This window comes from Haliotis rufescens, unplaced genomic scaffold (assembly GCF_023055435.1).
Source record: "Haliotis rufescens isolate VD_foot unplaced genomic scaffold, xgHalRufe1.0.p SCAF_16, whole genome shotgun sequence".
NCBI classification, from domain to species: domain Eukaryota; kingdom Metazoa; phylum Mollusca; class Gastropoda; order Lepetellida; family Haliotidae; genus Haliotis; species Haliotis rufescens.
The window spans coordinates 22,555,328-22,572,044 of NW_025963846.1; the positions used below are offsets into that span (position 1 = coordinate 22,555,328).

General features: G+C 41.0%; 1 protein-coding gene across 2 annotated transcripts in view; it reads right to left on the reverse strand.

Annotated features, from left to right (window-relative positions):
• LOC124133853 (glutamine--tRNA ligase-like) overlaps positions 1 to 16,717 on the reverse strand; it is a 97,759-nt gene that overhangs the window by 76,444 nt on the left and 4,598 nt on the right. For both annotated transcript variants that reach the window (XM_048397004.1, XM_048397005.1), the window contains exons 4-18: positions 16,642 to 16,717; positions 15,822 to 15,886; positions 15,000 to 15,059; positions 14,652 to 14,721; positions 14,180 to 14,251; positions 12,592 to 12,677; positions 11,340 to 11,426; positions 10,348 to 10,447; positions 9,084 to 9,271; positions 7,148 to 7,278; positions 5,490 to 5,582; positions 4,707 to 4,844; positions 3,150 to 3,237; positions 1,951 to 2,036; positions 698 to 857 (exon numbers count right to left, since the gene is read on the reverse strand). In XM_048397004.1, coding sequence (XP_048252961.1) covers positions 698 to 857; positions 1,951 to 2,036; positions 3,150 to 3,237; positions 4,707 to 4,844; positions 5,490 to 5,582; positions 7,148 to 7,278; positions 9,084 to 9,271; positions 10,348 to 10,447; positions 11,340 to 11,426; positions 12,592 to 12,677; positions 14,180 to 14,251; positions 14,652 to 14,721; positions 15,000 to 15,059; positions 15,822 to 15,886; positions 16,642 to 16,717 — 1,500 coding nt within the window. The remainder of the gene's footprint in view (positions 1 to 697; positions 858 to 1,950; positions 2,037 to 3,149; positions 3,238 to 4,706; positions 4,845 to 5,489; positions 5,583 to 7,147; positions 7,279 to 9,083; positions 9,272 to 10,347; positions 10,448 to 11,339; positions 11,427 to 12,591; positions 12,678 to 14,179; positions 14,252 to 14,651; positions 14,722 to 14,999; positions 15,060 to 15,821; positions 15,887 to 16,641) is intronic.

Consider the following 16,717-nt stretch of genomic DNA (forward strand, 5'->3'; position numbering starts at 1 on the left):
ACAATTATGTGAAACAAAACAACTCAGAACTGATGTAAATATTACTCATTATTGGCACATTAAATAAGCATAATACATCCCAGTTTGTAGAGTTCTGTAGACATGACAGACGTCTTAAAGATGTTGTTTTAGCAGAGCTCCAAATAAGCTTTTGGTGTTGTGGGTATTTTACCCATGCATTTTAAAATCATTGGGTATCAGTAATTCTATCTGCGTATTCAAATTTCTGTTACCCACTAGTTTTTACACATGTGGGTATTTAAGTTAAATATTTAAAAACACTATTCATCTAGTCCCTGCAAACTGGTGTCGTGTGGGTTCGAGAGCTTTATAGGACTCAAAAATACCACGATACTTCCACAAGAAAGTGTGATGGCAAATGATCATGATGTGACTGTCATCGTGGAGTTTGGCAAGGTTGACGGAATGCCCGTTTATAATTTCAAAATAAGTTGCTGATTTGCTAATCGAATACGCAGGGTTACTTCACAATATTTTGATGATACGCACAAATTTTATTTTTGTAGCGTATCTGTAATGTTCGTTGCGTATTTGATACGCTTGGATTATATTTTACTGCGTATATCTGCATTTCTGATGCGTATTTCACGCAGATACGCAGCTTTTCTGGAGCTCTGTTTTAGTCAGACTAGATATTTCTTGTAATTCTTTGTGTGTTTTAGTGGCAGGCTCTTACCTCTCTAAAGTCTGACTGTTCAATAAAGATTGTTTTCCTGAGAGGTACTTTGTGGAAGCCCTTCTTCTCATCTGCGGGGAAGTTGGGTACGGACACCTCGCTGGTGGCATTGGGTAAGTTGGTTATTGTCACCCTCAGAGGTTCCAGGACGGCCATTGCCCTGTACACAGAACACCCAGCTGGTTAGGCTTGATATTTCATGCTCCTCAGACATCAGTCTTTGTCTGTTTGTTGTTTAATTCACTGTCAGCAATACTACAGCTACAGTCAGCGACTTTAGCCACTTGTTCGAAGCCCAAGTCTAGCAAAATTCTGTTCAGTCTAGTAAGCTTAGCTTATACCAATATAGTAGTCAAGATGATCAAATCTGCTAAAATGATTCTTAGAGTCTTGTTCGGGCAAGTAGACTTGTGGTAAACGTTTGTGGCACAGATTGTTTGTTTGTTTGTTTGTTGTTTTACGCCGCACTCAGAAAGATTCCAGCTATATGACAGCGGTCTGTAAATAACAGAGTCTGGACCTGACAATCCAGTGATTGACATCATGAGCATCGATCTACACATTTGGGATACGATGACAAGCATCAACCAAGTCAACAAGCCTGACCACCCGATCCCGTTAGTCACCTCTTACAACAAGCATAGTCGCCTTTTACGGCAAGCATGGGTAGCTGAAGACCTATTCTATCCTGGATCTTCACTGGTAGTTAAGTCTAGTAAGCTCAGCTAATACTAACATAGTAGTCAAGATACTAAAATCTGCTGAAAATGATGCTTAGAGTCCTGTTTGGGCCAGCAGACTCAAACCTTCTTGGCATAAATTGTAGCAAAATGGCTCCAGCAGATAATGGTATATAATATGCTGGACCAGACAAACAAGTGATTGATATTGTGAGAATGATACAATCTGTCGGGATAGGAAGACACATAGTCACCTAAGTTACTGAATTTTTGACTGGCATTCTTGAAGTTGGCGAGTAAGTAAGAAAACATACAACTTTATGGATAAGAACTTCTGGTTTATTGCGCATAGTCATGTTTCGATGTAGATTCTTACACTGTTATCAAGCTGGAGCGATAACAACCAAGTTCCTGCACCTGGCAAACCGATTCATTTAGTAGTTTCATATGACAAGCATAGATTGCTGGGGACCAATTCTAACCTAGAATCGCCACAGCGATGAAGATATCAGTGCATCAGTCACAGGACCATATCACTAAGAACTGCATAACACAGATCACATTACAACCTACCTTGGGGCTGTGACATTAAGCAGATCTCGGACACACGCTTCCACCATGATGGGATCAATAACGGTTTGAGCCATCGTCACTCCCACCTGCAACATCAGCAACAGGTTAAACCACACAACCAAACACATGACAAGAAGCAATTCAATCTTTTTTCATATTTGGATATGGCCTGTAGTCAGAAATTACACTAGAGTTACTTCCCTTTACAAGGAAATCTGTCAACATTAAAGGTTGGCTAATAATTCTTGTGCAGAGCTACTTAGTTAATTAGCTTCAAATATATGTTCACTATTAGGCAAATAATCACGTCGTAGATGCTAATGGGGGCCATCAAGGCATCTTTTTAGTTACCGGTACTTTTTAAAGATTATAATTCTTTTCAAAATTTTGTATCATCATCCTTGATGATAGTCACTAAAAATATGAAACTAGTGTTTGTTTCTTGTTTACACTGCATCGCCTGAAATAATCAAGTCTGGACCATATCTGATCCATATTATGAGCAACAAATCCACCAACTGGCTATGAATACATGCAATTAACAGAGTCACGAGCCTCACCATCTAAACCTCTAAGTCATCTCTTACAACTAGCATATACCAGTGAAGATCCGGGGTAGAATAGGTCTTAAGCAACCCATGCTTGCCATAAAAGGTGACCATGCTTGTCGTAAGAGGCGACTAACAGGATCGGGTGGTCAGGCTCTTTGACTTGGTTGATGCATGTCATCGTATCCCAATTGTGTGGAACAATGCTCATGCTCACTGGATTGACTGGTCATGATTATTTACAGTCTGCCATCATATAGCTGGAATATAGCTGAGTGCAGCGTTAAACAACAAACCAAACCAAAACCCCCCCAAACAGACTCCCCCTACGCAGAGTGAGTATAGTTTCATATCTCTTTCAGCAACAGTCCAGTCATAGAAGAGGCAAGAATTCACACATTGAACCCACATGGGGAATTGAACCCATGTCTTTGGAGTTACAAGCAAACGCTTCCACCACAAGGCTACCCACCCTCCAACATATCAAAGTAGCGACTACGTGAATATTTGGCAGAACAAGACGCCTTAGTGGACTAACACTTTTCAATATGACTGCCAAGAAAGTTTCTTTACATTTTTCCATACATTTCTTTGATAACATTTTGAAAGTCAGCAGTTTACGGAACAGCAGATGAAGGAGAAACAGCTGACCTTGGCACAGAAGAGATTGATTGCTTCAGGGGGGAATCCCCGTCTTCGTAATGCTGTCAGTGTGAACAGACGAGGGTCGTCCCAGTCCCTGCAACATTTAACATGTGTCCTTCATAACACAATCATAGTTGTTATTAGAGACATCTCCATACATATATGAACAAACAATACGTGAGGTCCAACTCAAAGAAGAGTATTTCTTCCTTATAATCATGTTCCTTCCAATAAAATAGCAGTCTAAATTATTTTTCACTGAAAGAATGGAATTCTCACTGAAATGTCAAATATGAACCAGTTCATTGGTGGGTCCTTCATTATATTTCAACTATTACCACAAATATGCAGGGAAAATTAAAGCCATTTAATTAAAATCTTTTATTCCGATACGATACCACTATGTGTCAAGATCTGAGGACACTTCCGTGGGGTTGTGTCAAGTCGACCCTGAGCAAACTTGTAAATGAAAGTAGCGTGGGTTCTTTAACCAATCAGATGTCATTTTTCTAAAATGTTTCTGAGCCAATCAGATGTCATCTGTCTAAAATGATTCTGAGCCAATCAGATGTCAGCTGTCTAAAATGATGCTAAGCCAATCAGTTCTTGAGCCAATCAGATTTCAGCTGTCTAAAATGATGCTGAGCCAATCAGTTCTTGAGCCAATAAGATGTCAGCTGTCTAAAATGGTTCTGAGCCAATCAGTTCTTGAGCCAATCAGATGTTAGCTTTCTAAAATGATTCTGCTTCATTCCTTTACTACCTCCATTTTCAAATTTTGATATGCACAAATAAAAACCATTGAGTAAAGGTATCCTAAGGACTAGTAGAAATTGGCCCATTTTAAGGATTTTGCTATATGTTATCATTATAAGGACTAGTGGACAAAAACTGTTAGTTTCTAACCCTGTCACTCATGATGAGAATGCAGAAGCTTTGACGCAAACTGGCACATTAGAAAGTCAACTTGACACGACCTCCTGTAGAGGTATCCCCAGATCTTCACGCTGAGGGGTAGCATCAAGTCTTTGAAAGGCATTTAGAGCGAGTGAGTGAGGGGGGTTTAACGCCGCATTTAACAGTATTCCAGTTATACTAGGCATGTCAGCTTAATGTGGGAGGAAAGCCCGAAGTGATGCAGGTCTCAGACGTTTACAACTTTGGTGAAACCCACGAGCACGGGTATGGTGCTGACAAACCTAGAAACATAATCGGGGTGAACTGGGATTCAAACCCACAATCATAGGTTTCTGGCATGCCCAAGGGGTGCAACTCTGCACAGCAAATTGCGGCGCCTTAGACGACTAGGCCACCCGTGACCCACGAAAGGCATTTAGAAGTGAGACACATAAGGAAGAGAAGTTATGGATGTCAACTTCTTTATTATGAGGAACACAACGTTTAGGATTATCAATTTGCAAATTTTGTTGTCATTACAACAAGGGGCATTGTCAACCATTAAAAAATTAAATCTTGACCCTGAAATCATCAAGCTTCAGAACTTGACACCGAATTGAGGATCCTTGTTTGTGATGGTGTGAATCCCAAATAGCATCAGCATACCTGACGAATCCTTCATTGATGAGCTTGGCTATTTTCCTCTTGGAGACGACGGCGTAGTTGAGGTTGAGGCGGGCGTACTCCCACTGGACTGGGCAGTAGATGTCCAGGGCGTTACACAGCCAGTAGTAGGAGGACCGTCTGCAACAGGGAGGCACTGAGTGTTTGCTTGTTTGGTTGTTTGGTTGTTTGGTTGTTGTTTGTTGTTTTAATGCCGCACTCAGCAATATTCCAGCCATATGATGGCGGTCTGTAAATAATCGAGTCCTGACCAGACAATCCAGTGATTGATATAATGAACATCGATCCATCCAATTGGGATACCATGATATGCATCAACCAAGACAGCGAGCATGACCACCCAATCCCGTTAATCGCCTTTTACGACAAGCATGGGTTACTGAAGACCACGGTCTACCACGGATCTTCATGGGTCATGGGTTGGTTGGTTGGTTTGTTGTTTAACGCAGTACACAGCAATTTTCCAGCTAAATGATGGCGGTCTGTAAATAATCGAGTCTGGACCAGACAATCCAGTGATTAATATCATGAGCATCGATCCTCGTAATTGGGATCGATGACATGCAGTGTGCCTGACCACCCAATCCTGTTAGTCGCCTTTTAACGACAAGCATGGGTTGCTGAAGACCTAGTCTACCCCGGATCTTCACTGCTGTAATATACACTGTACCCATGTGGGAATCAAACCCGGGATCTGCACTAGGCTAGCCCACCACTCCCCACACTTGGGTCCCCACAGGGAGGCAAACACAGAACTCTCCTCACCTGGACTGGAACTCCTTGGTGCACAGAGAGTGGGTGATGTTTTCTATGGAGTCACACAAACAGTGAGTGAAGTCGTACGTCGGATAAATACACCTGTGAAAAACACACATTCATTTGGCTTCATTAAATCGGATGATTTTTGACAAGGAATACCACTGGCTGAGTGAGTGAGTGAGTGAGTTTGGTTTTACGCCGCTTTTAGAAATATCCCAGCAATATCACGGCGGGGGACACCAGAAATGGGCTTCACACACTGTACCCATGTCGGGATTCGAACCCGGGTCTTCGGCGTGACGAGCTAACGCTTTAACCACGAGGCTACCCGACCGCCCCACCACTGGCTGAGGATTTCTTCTCTAAATCAAGTCAGTAATTCACTAAAAAGATCTGCACCTGTGATATATTAAGTTCTGTAAAAATTTATAGAGTCTAATTGCGACATAAATCAAACATTAAATTCAAATAAGGAAATTTATTAAGGAGCTTGGTTATTTGAAGTCCTTTATTAAAAAGAACCCTATGGTAAGTGAAGGAAAGATGTTTTGAGCTGCAGTGAGGAATTTTCCAGCTTTCTCATGTTGTTTGTTTGTTTGTTGTTTAACGCCACACTCGGCAATATTCCAGCCATATGATGGCAGTCTGTAAAGAATAGAGTCTGGACCAGACAATCCAGTGATTGACATCATGAGTATCAATCCACACAATTGGGATACGATGACATGCATCAACCAAGTCAGCGAGCCTGACCACCCGATCCCGTTAGTCGCCTCTTCGGTGGGACGATACACTGAGGCATCGGTGGATCTCGATCTTTTACTTCTCGATACAAGTATCCTCACAGTCGTGCATAAAGTAAAAGTATCAATTCTTATCTTAAAAGTTTTCTTTGATAGCTGTTCCACTAAACACTAATTAGTAGTGAAAGTTAATAGTGAAAATGTAAATATTTTCATCCGTTGTGCCAAACTTCCCTAAACACTGCCAAGTGTTAATAGTCAGTGTGCCAGGTATTTGGCTTACGGACCACAGATAAGAGCACGTGCAAGTATCATGATACATATCGGCTCGTGAGTAAGGTATTGTGATACGTATCGGATCGTACATTTGGTCCATCGTCCCAACCCTAATATCATGGCTGACCAGTGGTAGATGGCATAAGTTGCTATCGCTACTGTCTCCGCATGTTCATACACAATCAGCCACATCACACATTGTTACCATCCAATCCTCATCAGTCGGTTCGAGCTGGGTACTGTGGACATCTTCTAGGGCTAGGACGAGTGCAAATTTACTTCCCGGGTACCCAACCCCCAATCATACGACCCTACCCGTGTACCCGCTGTGGGTCTCAAGAGATTGGTACAAAATGTCCGATAGGGAATAGTTTGACCAGAACCCTGGTAAAAAGTATTCAGGTACACTATGAAGCTTGACCGAAGCTTTATTTTTATTTAATTTTATTAAACTGTTAAACATTAAACTATATATCACGTGACTAGCCAAGGGTCTGGGTAGTCCTGTGGGTACACGGCTCCTACTCAGTACCCACCCGACCCGGGGACCCGAGTTACCTGTCCCAGCCCTAGTACTGGGGACCTATTCCACCAGAATACCCACAGAAGATAATCAGAGCTGTCATAAAATGTATTTGCCCATACCATTTGTCTCCGGTCCGATGGTGGGATACAAACTTGATCCTGTAAGCAACAGGGTCCTTCTTCCCTTCCTCCAGAGTTGTCTTCATGCGCAGAGTTGCCTCCCCTTCAGCGAGCTTGCCTCGCTTCATATCCTACAGAACAGACAATCATTATTTGACTGTTACACATGAGATCAGACACACTAAAATAACATTTACTGAAGGTCAAATGCTCCCAAAAATGCAAGATCAAGTCCCCTAAAATGCAGCTCAAATGCCAGTCATATGAGGACAAGGTCATTGATATGCCCTGCAATGGTTAAATGCTTGTCATGAATGTGTCAGCTAGTTATATATATATATTGTTGCCATGGAAACTTGAAAAATAATTATTTAAAAAACCCTTAAACAACCAAAAGGTATCAGTTTACCACTGGACCTATCTGTTTCCCAAGTTTGGTGAAGAAATATAGTATGGTTTTCAAGATCTGCTCCGGAAATGAGCATTACCGCCATTTTCAGCCTAAGTCAAGGCTCACCGCTGGACCTATCAATGTACCAAGTTTGATAAAGAAATAGTGTAGGGCTTTCAAGATCTTCTCTGGAAATTAGCATTACACAGTGTCCATTTTAATAATAAGACAAGGACATCTTGCGTTCCCCAACTCTGGACGGATAGATATACAAAGAAACTGAAGATGCTATCAACAGAGTGACATGACCAGAGGAAATAATTCCTACTGTACTTCTAACTTCCAATTTAAATGGACAACAATTGGAATGCTTAACTGAGTCTTTTCAGGATAAATCAAGAGTCATCCCCCGTCCCATTTTTTTAAATATAAGCCCAATGGGCCAATCCAACATCGAACACAAAAAGGATGGGCGAATTTACAAATGGCAGGAGTTCAAATTTTAGCATTCTTTAAATATTGGAGTGAGCATATGCTGCGATATGGGCTTATACACATATATACTATGGAATGTCGCAGTGGTGTTAGAATGGTTTATTTGACATTTGCAAAACATTTGCGAAAAACTTTAGTGTATGTCAAAAGCAGTAGGAAAAACTTCTCACAGCATGTTTATTCTACAGTAATAGATCAGTCTTTATGCAAAAAGAAATGACACAACCCGATTTAAGAATCTTTATTTCCTTGAAACACATTTTCAAGCAAACATTTTGTTTAAATCGAGAAATAGCAATGGGAACCATATTTAAATGTTTATCCTATGATTATACTTCCTGACAACTGTCAAAATGAAAAAAGAAATCACACAACCATACCAAAGAATCTTTATTTTATTTGAAACACTTTTCAAAGCCTTGATAAACATATTTAAAGGATTTTAAGTTTTACTCTCACAGAAACAGCAAGACAATTTCAGACTAAGTCCAATTTGTCTCCATGGAAACAGGGGAAAAATATTCCTTAACATTTTTAAAATAAAGGCACCACAAAGGCATGTTTTGTTTGAGAGTATTTAATGAGTTTCAAGCCCTGCTCTGAAAAGGACATCCATCCCATCTTGAGACCAAATCCAAATGCTTTCATGGAAACGGCAAAAAATTAAAAATGCCAAAAATCTACAAATAGCAAAAGGCACCACTTCAGGATCTGTTTAATACATCTGCCAAGTTTTGATGAAAGATATTAAACAGTTTTCAAGCTGAGCTCCAGAAACGAAATCCATCCCCTTATGAGAATAAGTTTTAAAAAAATTCCATGGAAATCCATAAAAAATACAAATGCCCCAAATCTGTAAATAGCAAAAGGCACCACTTCAGGATCTGTTTGATATATCTGCCAAATTTTGTTGAAAAATATTGAACAGTTTTAGAGTTGTTCTCCAGAAACGATATGATTACAGACAGACATCTGGAAGGACGACATCGACTATATCCCCCCGCATTATGTGCAACATTTCCAGTTCACGGTATTATGTTCTGAACTTACCTCGAAGAGCTGCAGAGATTCATCAACAGGCCTGTCCCTCCACGGAGAATCCGGGTTATTGTAACCTTTCACTTCCTCTGGTCGCTGGTGGCAGATGTAAGCCTGGCCCCGTTTTATCAACTCCACAGCGTAGGCATACAGCTGGTCAAAGTTGTCCGAGGCGTGAGTCACTTTCCAAGGCTTGTAACCTGAAAACAGCCATCACATTGACGTAAATCGTTCGTGTCGGTCAGATGCTACTCTACGTACTGCTGACCACACCTATCGAGGACACAAGAGAACGTAGGCCATGAAGGCCGTCTTTTGTACATGTTACGTCTGCAACTGATATCTTAGGCTTGAGGGGTTAACGAAATACTGACCCTATTTCAGCTTGAGCTCTTGATGGCTCCAATGCCCACAAGCAAGTGAGCAAGTGTTGTGTGACTTTTAGAAATCTGCCAGCACTGTCACAACTTGTTTCTTGCTTACTTGTTTGTTGCTTAACGCCGTAAATCTGGACATGACAAGCCAGTGATTGATGTGAGCAATGATCCATGCTGTTGCATCTTGCCGTGGCAAGTGAGTTAACTGATTATAAAAGTCCAGTTTCCACCTTTGCCGAACTAGGCTGGTATTATGGAGTTACATTTTGGCTGGACTAACGAGTCTATGCATAGTCCAATCCAAATCGCGCACCTAAATCGAAATCCGGTTCGTAAACTGTTGTGCAGTCATTTGCAGGATTTGCAAAGCATGTGCACCAGCCAACTCGTTGTCAGCTGATATTTTCCAAATCTTTTCATGTTCTTAATCAAGGTGCTCACGTGAAATGATGCATTTCGCAATGTAAGACCCGTTTTATCACAATATAGATCTTGATTATCGATCAGATCGTCCTGACTGTGCGCCACCATTTTGTGTGAAGCAAACGCAAGTGATACGAGAGGTGGAATCTCATTGGTCCATAGGAGAGGCTTAGAGGGGACATAACTGGTAATAGCCACTGGTGGCGCTACGATCAAGCCAAGTATTCCAGCCTAGTTTGGCAAGGGTGGAGACTGGACTTTAAAGTCAGTTAACTCTCTTGCCTCGGGAAGATGTGCTGTTGGGGAATGATGACACACTTTCAATCAAGTCACCGAGCTTTACCACCTCATCAATCAAGTCACCTTTTACGACAGCATACGTTGCTGGGGATGAGGTTAGAATCACACAGCAGGCATGCTAGGCAGACAGCAGAACTAGCTCACTGGACGATCTACTCACTGGACTATCTACTCACCAAGCCATTCCACCATCTCTCGGATCCCCACAAAGAACTTCTCCTCCTCCTTCTCGGGGTTGGTGTCGTCGTACCTCAGGTAGCAGTTCCCACCTGTAGCCTGGGGGACATCCAAACTTCATCGTCAAAATACATCTTCATTCAAAATCTGCTGGGTGTCATTACGAATCAATGAATTTTGATTGAATTTCTTTATTTCTATATTTCAGTTAGGTCATGGAGTGACAGCTGTTGTAGGAGATAAGCCTGAAGTGATGCAGGTCTCAGACATTTACAACTTAGTGAAACCCATGAACACAGGTTGGCACTGAGAAACCTTGAAACATAATCGGGGCAAACCAGGATTTGAACCCCGATCAAAGGATTCTGGCATGTCTAAGGGGCACAACTCTGCACGGGGGTGGCCAATTCGGCTGTTCCAGGAAGAAAACTGACTGACAATTGGCATGGAATTTGCAATATACAATTGATGCTTAGCAATGATGATAATGCCCCCTTTGAGCCCCCATCAAGCTGGGCCTCGTCATCAGTACATACACAACACTACCCGTGAAGATCCGGGGTACAATAGCAACCTATGTTTGCCTTGAAAGGCAACTATGCCTGTCATAAAAGATGACTAACGGGATCGGGTGGTCCCCGTGTGCAAAATATGCTGCAGTCGGAAAGCGCACGTAAAATCTCCAATTTAAGTAAGTAAGTATCGGGTGGTCAGGCTCTCTGACTTGGTTGATGCATGTCATCGTATCCCAATTGTATGGATCGATGCTCATGATGTCAATCACTGAATTGTCTACAATGACAAGTCAACCATCAACCAAGTCAGCGAGCCTGACCACCCGATCCCGTTAGTCGCCTCTTACGACAAACATGGGTTGACAAAGATCAATTCTTCAAGGGTCGGACCATATGTATTCAAAATGTGATGGAGAACGTAGTGTGAAGTATTGACCCTGAGCTGTGACAGGGTGCCCCTAGAGACAGGTACTTACCTTGGCATACCCGAAGTTGAAGTTGATTGCCTTAGCATGGCCAATATGGAGAATACCATTAGGCTCGGGGGGGAATCTTGAATATACCTACATGTCAGGGAAAGAAAAGGGTAATATCACATTTTGAGCACAATACATATCATTATAAAAGTATGCAGTCAGCTATTTTATGACTGCATGCAAATGTAATACGGCAGAATGTGAGCCCAGGGGTTCCATGAGTGAGTGAGTGAGTGAGTGAGTGAGTGAGTGAGTGAGTGAGTGAGTGAGTGAGTGAGTGAGTGAGTGAGTGAGTGAGTGGTTCCATGAGTGAGTGAGTGAGTGAGTGGGTGAGTGAGTGAGTGAGTGACCCACTCACCCACTCACTCACTCACTCACTCACTCAATCACTCATGGAACCACATTCACTCAGTCATGGAACCACTCACTCACTCATGGAACCACTCACTCACTCACTCACTCACTCACTCACCCACTCACTCACTCACTCACTCACTCATGGAGTGAGTGAGTGAGTGAGTGAGTGAGTGAGTGAGTGAGTGAGTGAGTGAGTGAGTTTAACGCTGCGTTCATCAGTATTTCAGTTACATCCCTGTGTGTCAGCTTCCCATGTGACGCCAGTCCGAGATGCAGGTCTTAGATGTATTTACTTTGTACACAGTAGCATAATCAGGGCAAATCTGTGTGTGTGTGTGTGTCTGCTTGTACTAGTCCAGACCGATGCCGATTTATAGTGCTAGCTCACTGAGATACCATGCCGCAGTTTGACATGAATACCCCACTCAGACACAGTATACTGACTCCCGTGTAGACCAGTCCTTGTTTTAGCCCCTTAAAGCCGATCGCCAGACAGGGTAACAACAAGTACCATCTTTTAACGTCTTTTGGTATGACGCGGCCAGGGATCGAACCTTGGACCTTCCTCTCCCCGGGCAGACGCTCTACCTCTAGACCATGGAGGCGGTTTTAAATTCAAGTAATAAATGATGCTGGTCTCACAGTTGAGTCATCCATCTCAGCAGCCATTGTTACCATCGCATACCCATTTCAGTCTAAGAGAGAGACTGTGATGCATTTAACATTGCTTTGAACTGCATATCATTTTCAAATAAAACCCGTTAATTAAAAGTTGGAAGTAAGTAATGCAGGTCATGCATGGTTATGATGTTAACAAGTATCATACTAGGGATGAATCAAGGATTCAAACCGACAATCAACATATCCTAGCACAACTAAGGGAGGCAACTCTGACCTTGCCACCAGTGACCCGGAGATGTTCTTTTAGGATGTCCATAGTCTTTGGTGTGAGAACATAGCCATCAGTTTTGTAATTTTCACCTGAAAAATGAATCAAAACATTCATGAAAAAATTAATTTTGCCTAAAATCTGGCAAAAGTGCTTCTCGGGTAACTGGTGTCATTTGTTAGCAAACCAGAGCTCCAACCAATCATACCGGAACATAATTTCTGACTGACCATAACACATACCATTTTGATACAAACGAGATAATAATATCCGCTTAAAAAAACTTGCCTTTGCCTTTGACTCTTTTCCCCATATTATTATTCCAGTTTCCTAACTTCACATGATTTGTTAATAGGGGTGACTATTAGGGCTACTTTCACTATTGCATTAGTAGCACACACTGTTGCAGCAGAATTGCGATAGTTGTCAGCTATTGCAGTAGTAGTAAACCAACTTTAATGCTTGATAATTATATTCATCAATGTAACAGAAATGAGTAAGTATTGTTGACAATCTCAACAATGGTAATTTTCCTCCCTGTCACTACTCAAAAAGAAAGGAAAGTCCTAATCTGATTTTCTGTAATCCTTGCTAACCAACCAGGTTTGAAATTCACATAAGGCTAAAAATAACAGTAGTCTCGGGCACCACCCTCACTATCATACAGTCCGACGCACGTTTCGTTTTTATTTCCATTTTAATAAAAACAAAAATAAAACTTAAATACTCCAAGTCCAACAGTAGTGAAATACTGTATTCCAGTATTTTACCCATCAAGGAATACATTTATGTAGGGAGGCCCTTTCCCAGGTTGATGGTATACAATTATATATATGGTTGGTTAGATACTAGTTTAAACAACCAACAACAAAAATGACACTGCCATTGCCTGAGAATCAATTTAAGCCTAAAATATGTATTATTTATAACTCATTGCAACTATTTATACGATCAATTGTTATGCATACTATCGACAATACCATTGGCATTTATAAAATCCTAGTAATATAGTACTATCGTAGGGCAAACAATTGTGATAGTTTGATAGTTGGACATACCATTACACTCCTATTTGTTAACCCTAAGAAATCATACAAAGTCCCATTACACTTAAATATTTGTCATTAAGTGAGTGAGTTAAAGCTTTACGTCACATCGGCAATATTGTCATTAAGAGGTAGAAATGCATATCCTTTTATCCCTAAGAAATCATACAAAGTTCCCTTATAATCGATTTGTTTGGTTGGTTTGTTGTTTAACGCCGCACTCAGCAATATTACAGCTATATGACGGCGGTCTATAAATAATCGAGTCTGGACCAGACAATCCAGTGATTGATATCATGAGCATCGATCCACACAATTGGGATCGATGACATGCATCAACCAAGTCAGCGAGCCTGACCACCCGATCCCGTTAGTCGCCTTTTACGACAAGCATAGTCGCCTTTTACGGCAAGCATGGGTTGCTGAAGACCTATTCTACCCCGGAATCTTCACGGGTCGTCTTATAATTGAATATTGATCACTTCAGGGATAGAAGTCCATGTTTTTTAAGAGTGCCAACAAGAAGAATTCTGATCCACACAGCTCACCTGGCTTGTGGAACTTGACAGCATCCCCCATCATCTCCATGAAACTCTTCACATGACCGTCTTCCCCTAGGACTGAAACAGTTGGTACATTGCTTACTCCGCACAACACAACATAAACGTTTAACACATGAATTTCGCAAAATTTAGCCAAAGTCAAATTTGAAGTCATTTTTATTATGGTCTTTAAAATCTTCAAAAGAGCTTTGTTTGTTTGTTCGCTTGTTGTTCAAAGCTACACAATACTCCAGCTATATGTCATCAGTCTATAAATAATCGAAACTGGACCAGACAATCCAGTGATTGATATTATGAGCAATGTTCATTGGGGTATGATGACCAGCGATCAAACAAGTCACGGAGCCTCACGTCCATTCAATCACTTCGTACCCAATGTACAGGTTGTTGAGGCCCAATTCTAAGCAGGAATGTCTGCACAGTTCCTCAAATAGAAACACAACGGAGTTCAACTTACAGTTCTCTGAAGATGGGCCAGCAGCAGCAGCTTTCTGGGCATCACCTGCAGACTTTGCTGGCTTGGGAGTCTGCCAAAGATAAAACATTTTCATCAGTATTCACATGTTTCCAAACACGTCTACTTTATCAGTGACAAACCACTGATTATCAGCATTTCAGCATTACCTCTAAAACTTTGTTGTGCTTCTTTAGATGACTGGACAATCATTCAATAATACTAAAATGATTGCTAAATCTTTAAGAACATGGCATGTCCCAATTTCCAAAGTATTTACAATATCCTCAAATTATTATTGTTCAAAAAGGTCAATTTAGGAATCCTCCATTTAGATGATGACAACTGTACCTTTTGTTTCTGGGGCTTCTCTAGGTCAGCATCAGTCTTTGGGCCCAGGAGGTCTAAAATCTGCAGTAAAAGGGATAGTTACTGTTTATGTTTATTCAACAACCTTCTTCTCAATTCGAAAAGTTACTTAAACAGAATTTCTGTGACAGTTTGGCTGTTAACATGTCATTGAGGTCATAAGACTTAACATACAGCACAGTCACCAGTTGATGGTACAGATGGATGTCATCAACACCTTCATCCAACATTCACGCAAGCAAGATGAATTATCTCCCTTAATTAGAGGAGGCAAGTCACTGAAAAAAGCATGTCCATGTTGGTCGTACAAACAAAAACTTAACACACAGGACAGCTGGGATTTATCTAGACATGATCAGAAGCTGATATTCAGCCCAAAGTCTGCCGAAAATAGAAGTTAAATTTAGCATTAAAAAATCTCTCAATTCGTGTTAATATAGTTAACTCATGTTACGACTTCGTAGAGGTGACCGACATTTCACTGATACCAGGACCAATAAAGATGAAGAAAGCATGTGCTTATTTTTACAATCCCTCACAGAACGCAAAATTTAAAAACTATGTTAAGGGGCCTCTGAATGTAAGAAAAATAAAAAAATCCTAATTTCAAACAAAACAGCTATTTTTTTCAAATTTGCCTGCCGAGGGCAACTAAGTTGGGAATCCAAGAAAAATTCCTGTTCCTTAGTGCCGGACATTCTACAAGCTGCTGTCAGATACACATAAGCAGGTGAATCAGATTTGAATTTTAGCATAATATCAAGTGAAAGCAATATCTGAGAACCACCCGACTTGATGACTAACCTGCATGTCCACTTCATTCTTGATAGCCTTTCCATCAGCCCATTTCAAGCTGTTCCTAGCCTCGCCTGAACCAAAAAACAACTGTGCTAAAGACTTAAAAGATAATCATAAGATTACAGTGCATGGTTTTCGATTCCATATTCCCTTACGCAATACTGAAATCACTCACATAAAGTGATTAAATGATTTTAACTGATAGCAGCGGTCTGTTGAGCTTCAAGGATGCTATAACATGAGAGGAGTTAACATTGATGCTATACAAGTATTTACCGTATTCGACGTAATAAGCGCCCAAGGCGCTCTCAAAATTAGAAATAGGGGGATCTTATTAGAATATTATTTTGGTGGAAAAAAGAGAGTTGAAAGATAAATTTTGTGGTTTATGCTGACACACTGAAATGTTTATATGCGACAGATACATTTTCCCAGAATTTAATTGCCCATAATGAAGAATGCATATAACACACGAATGCGTATTATACGCGAATAAATAAGTCTTGTTTACATTGATCAATTGGAAGGAGTGCTTATTGGGATTGTTCACTAGCCAATATATCAGCAAATATCGCCGTGGGCGCTTATTACGTCAAATACGGTATATTGATTATAGAACTATATTATAGGCAATCATAGTAAAGATGGAGATTTCTCACCACGAGTAGCTTCAAAATAGTGCTGATGTGGAATTCAGAAAGATTCTCTCACGACCTTCACCAAAATTTACTCCAGCTTTGGAAAGAAGACCTAATCTATGTCTGTCTTTACTTATGAAACAGTTTCAGGAAATTATCGCAGCAATGAGTTCTGCAAACAATCTTACTCAGAAGAAGCCCAGTGTTGAATCTGTACCGTTTTTCTACCAGGTCATTCTTGTATTTGCCAATAACCTTCTCCAC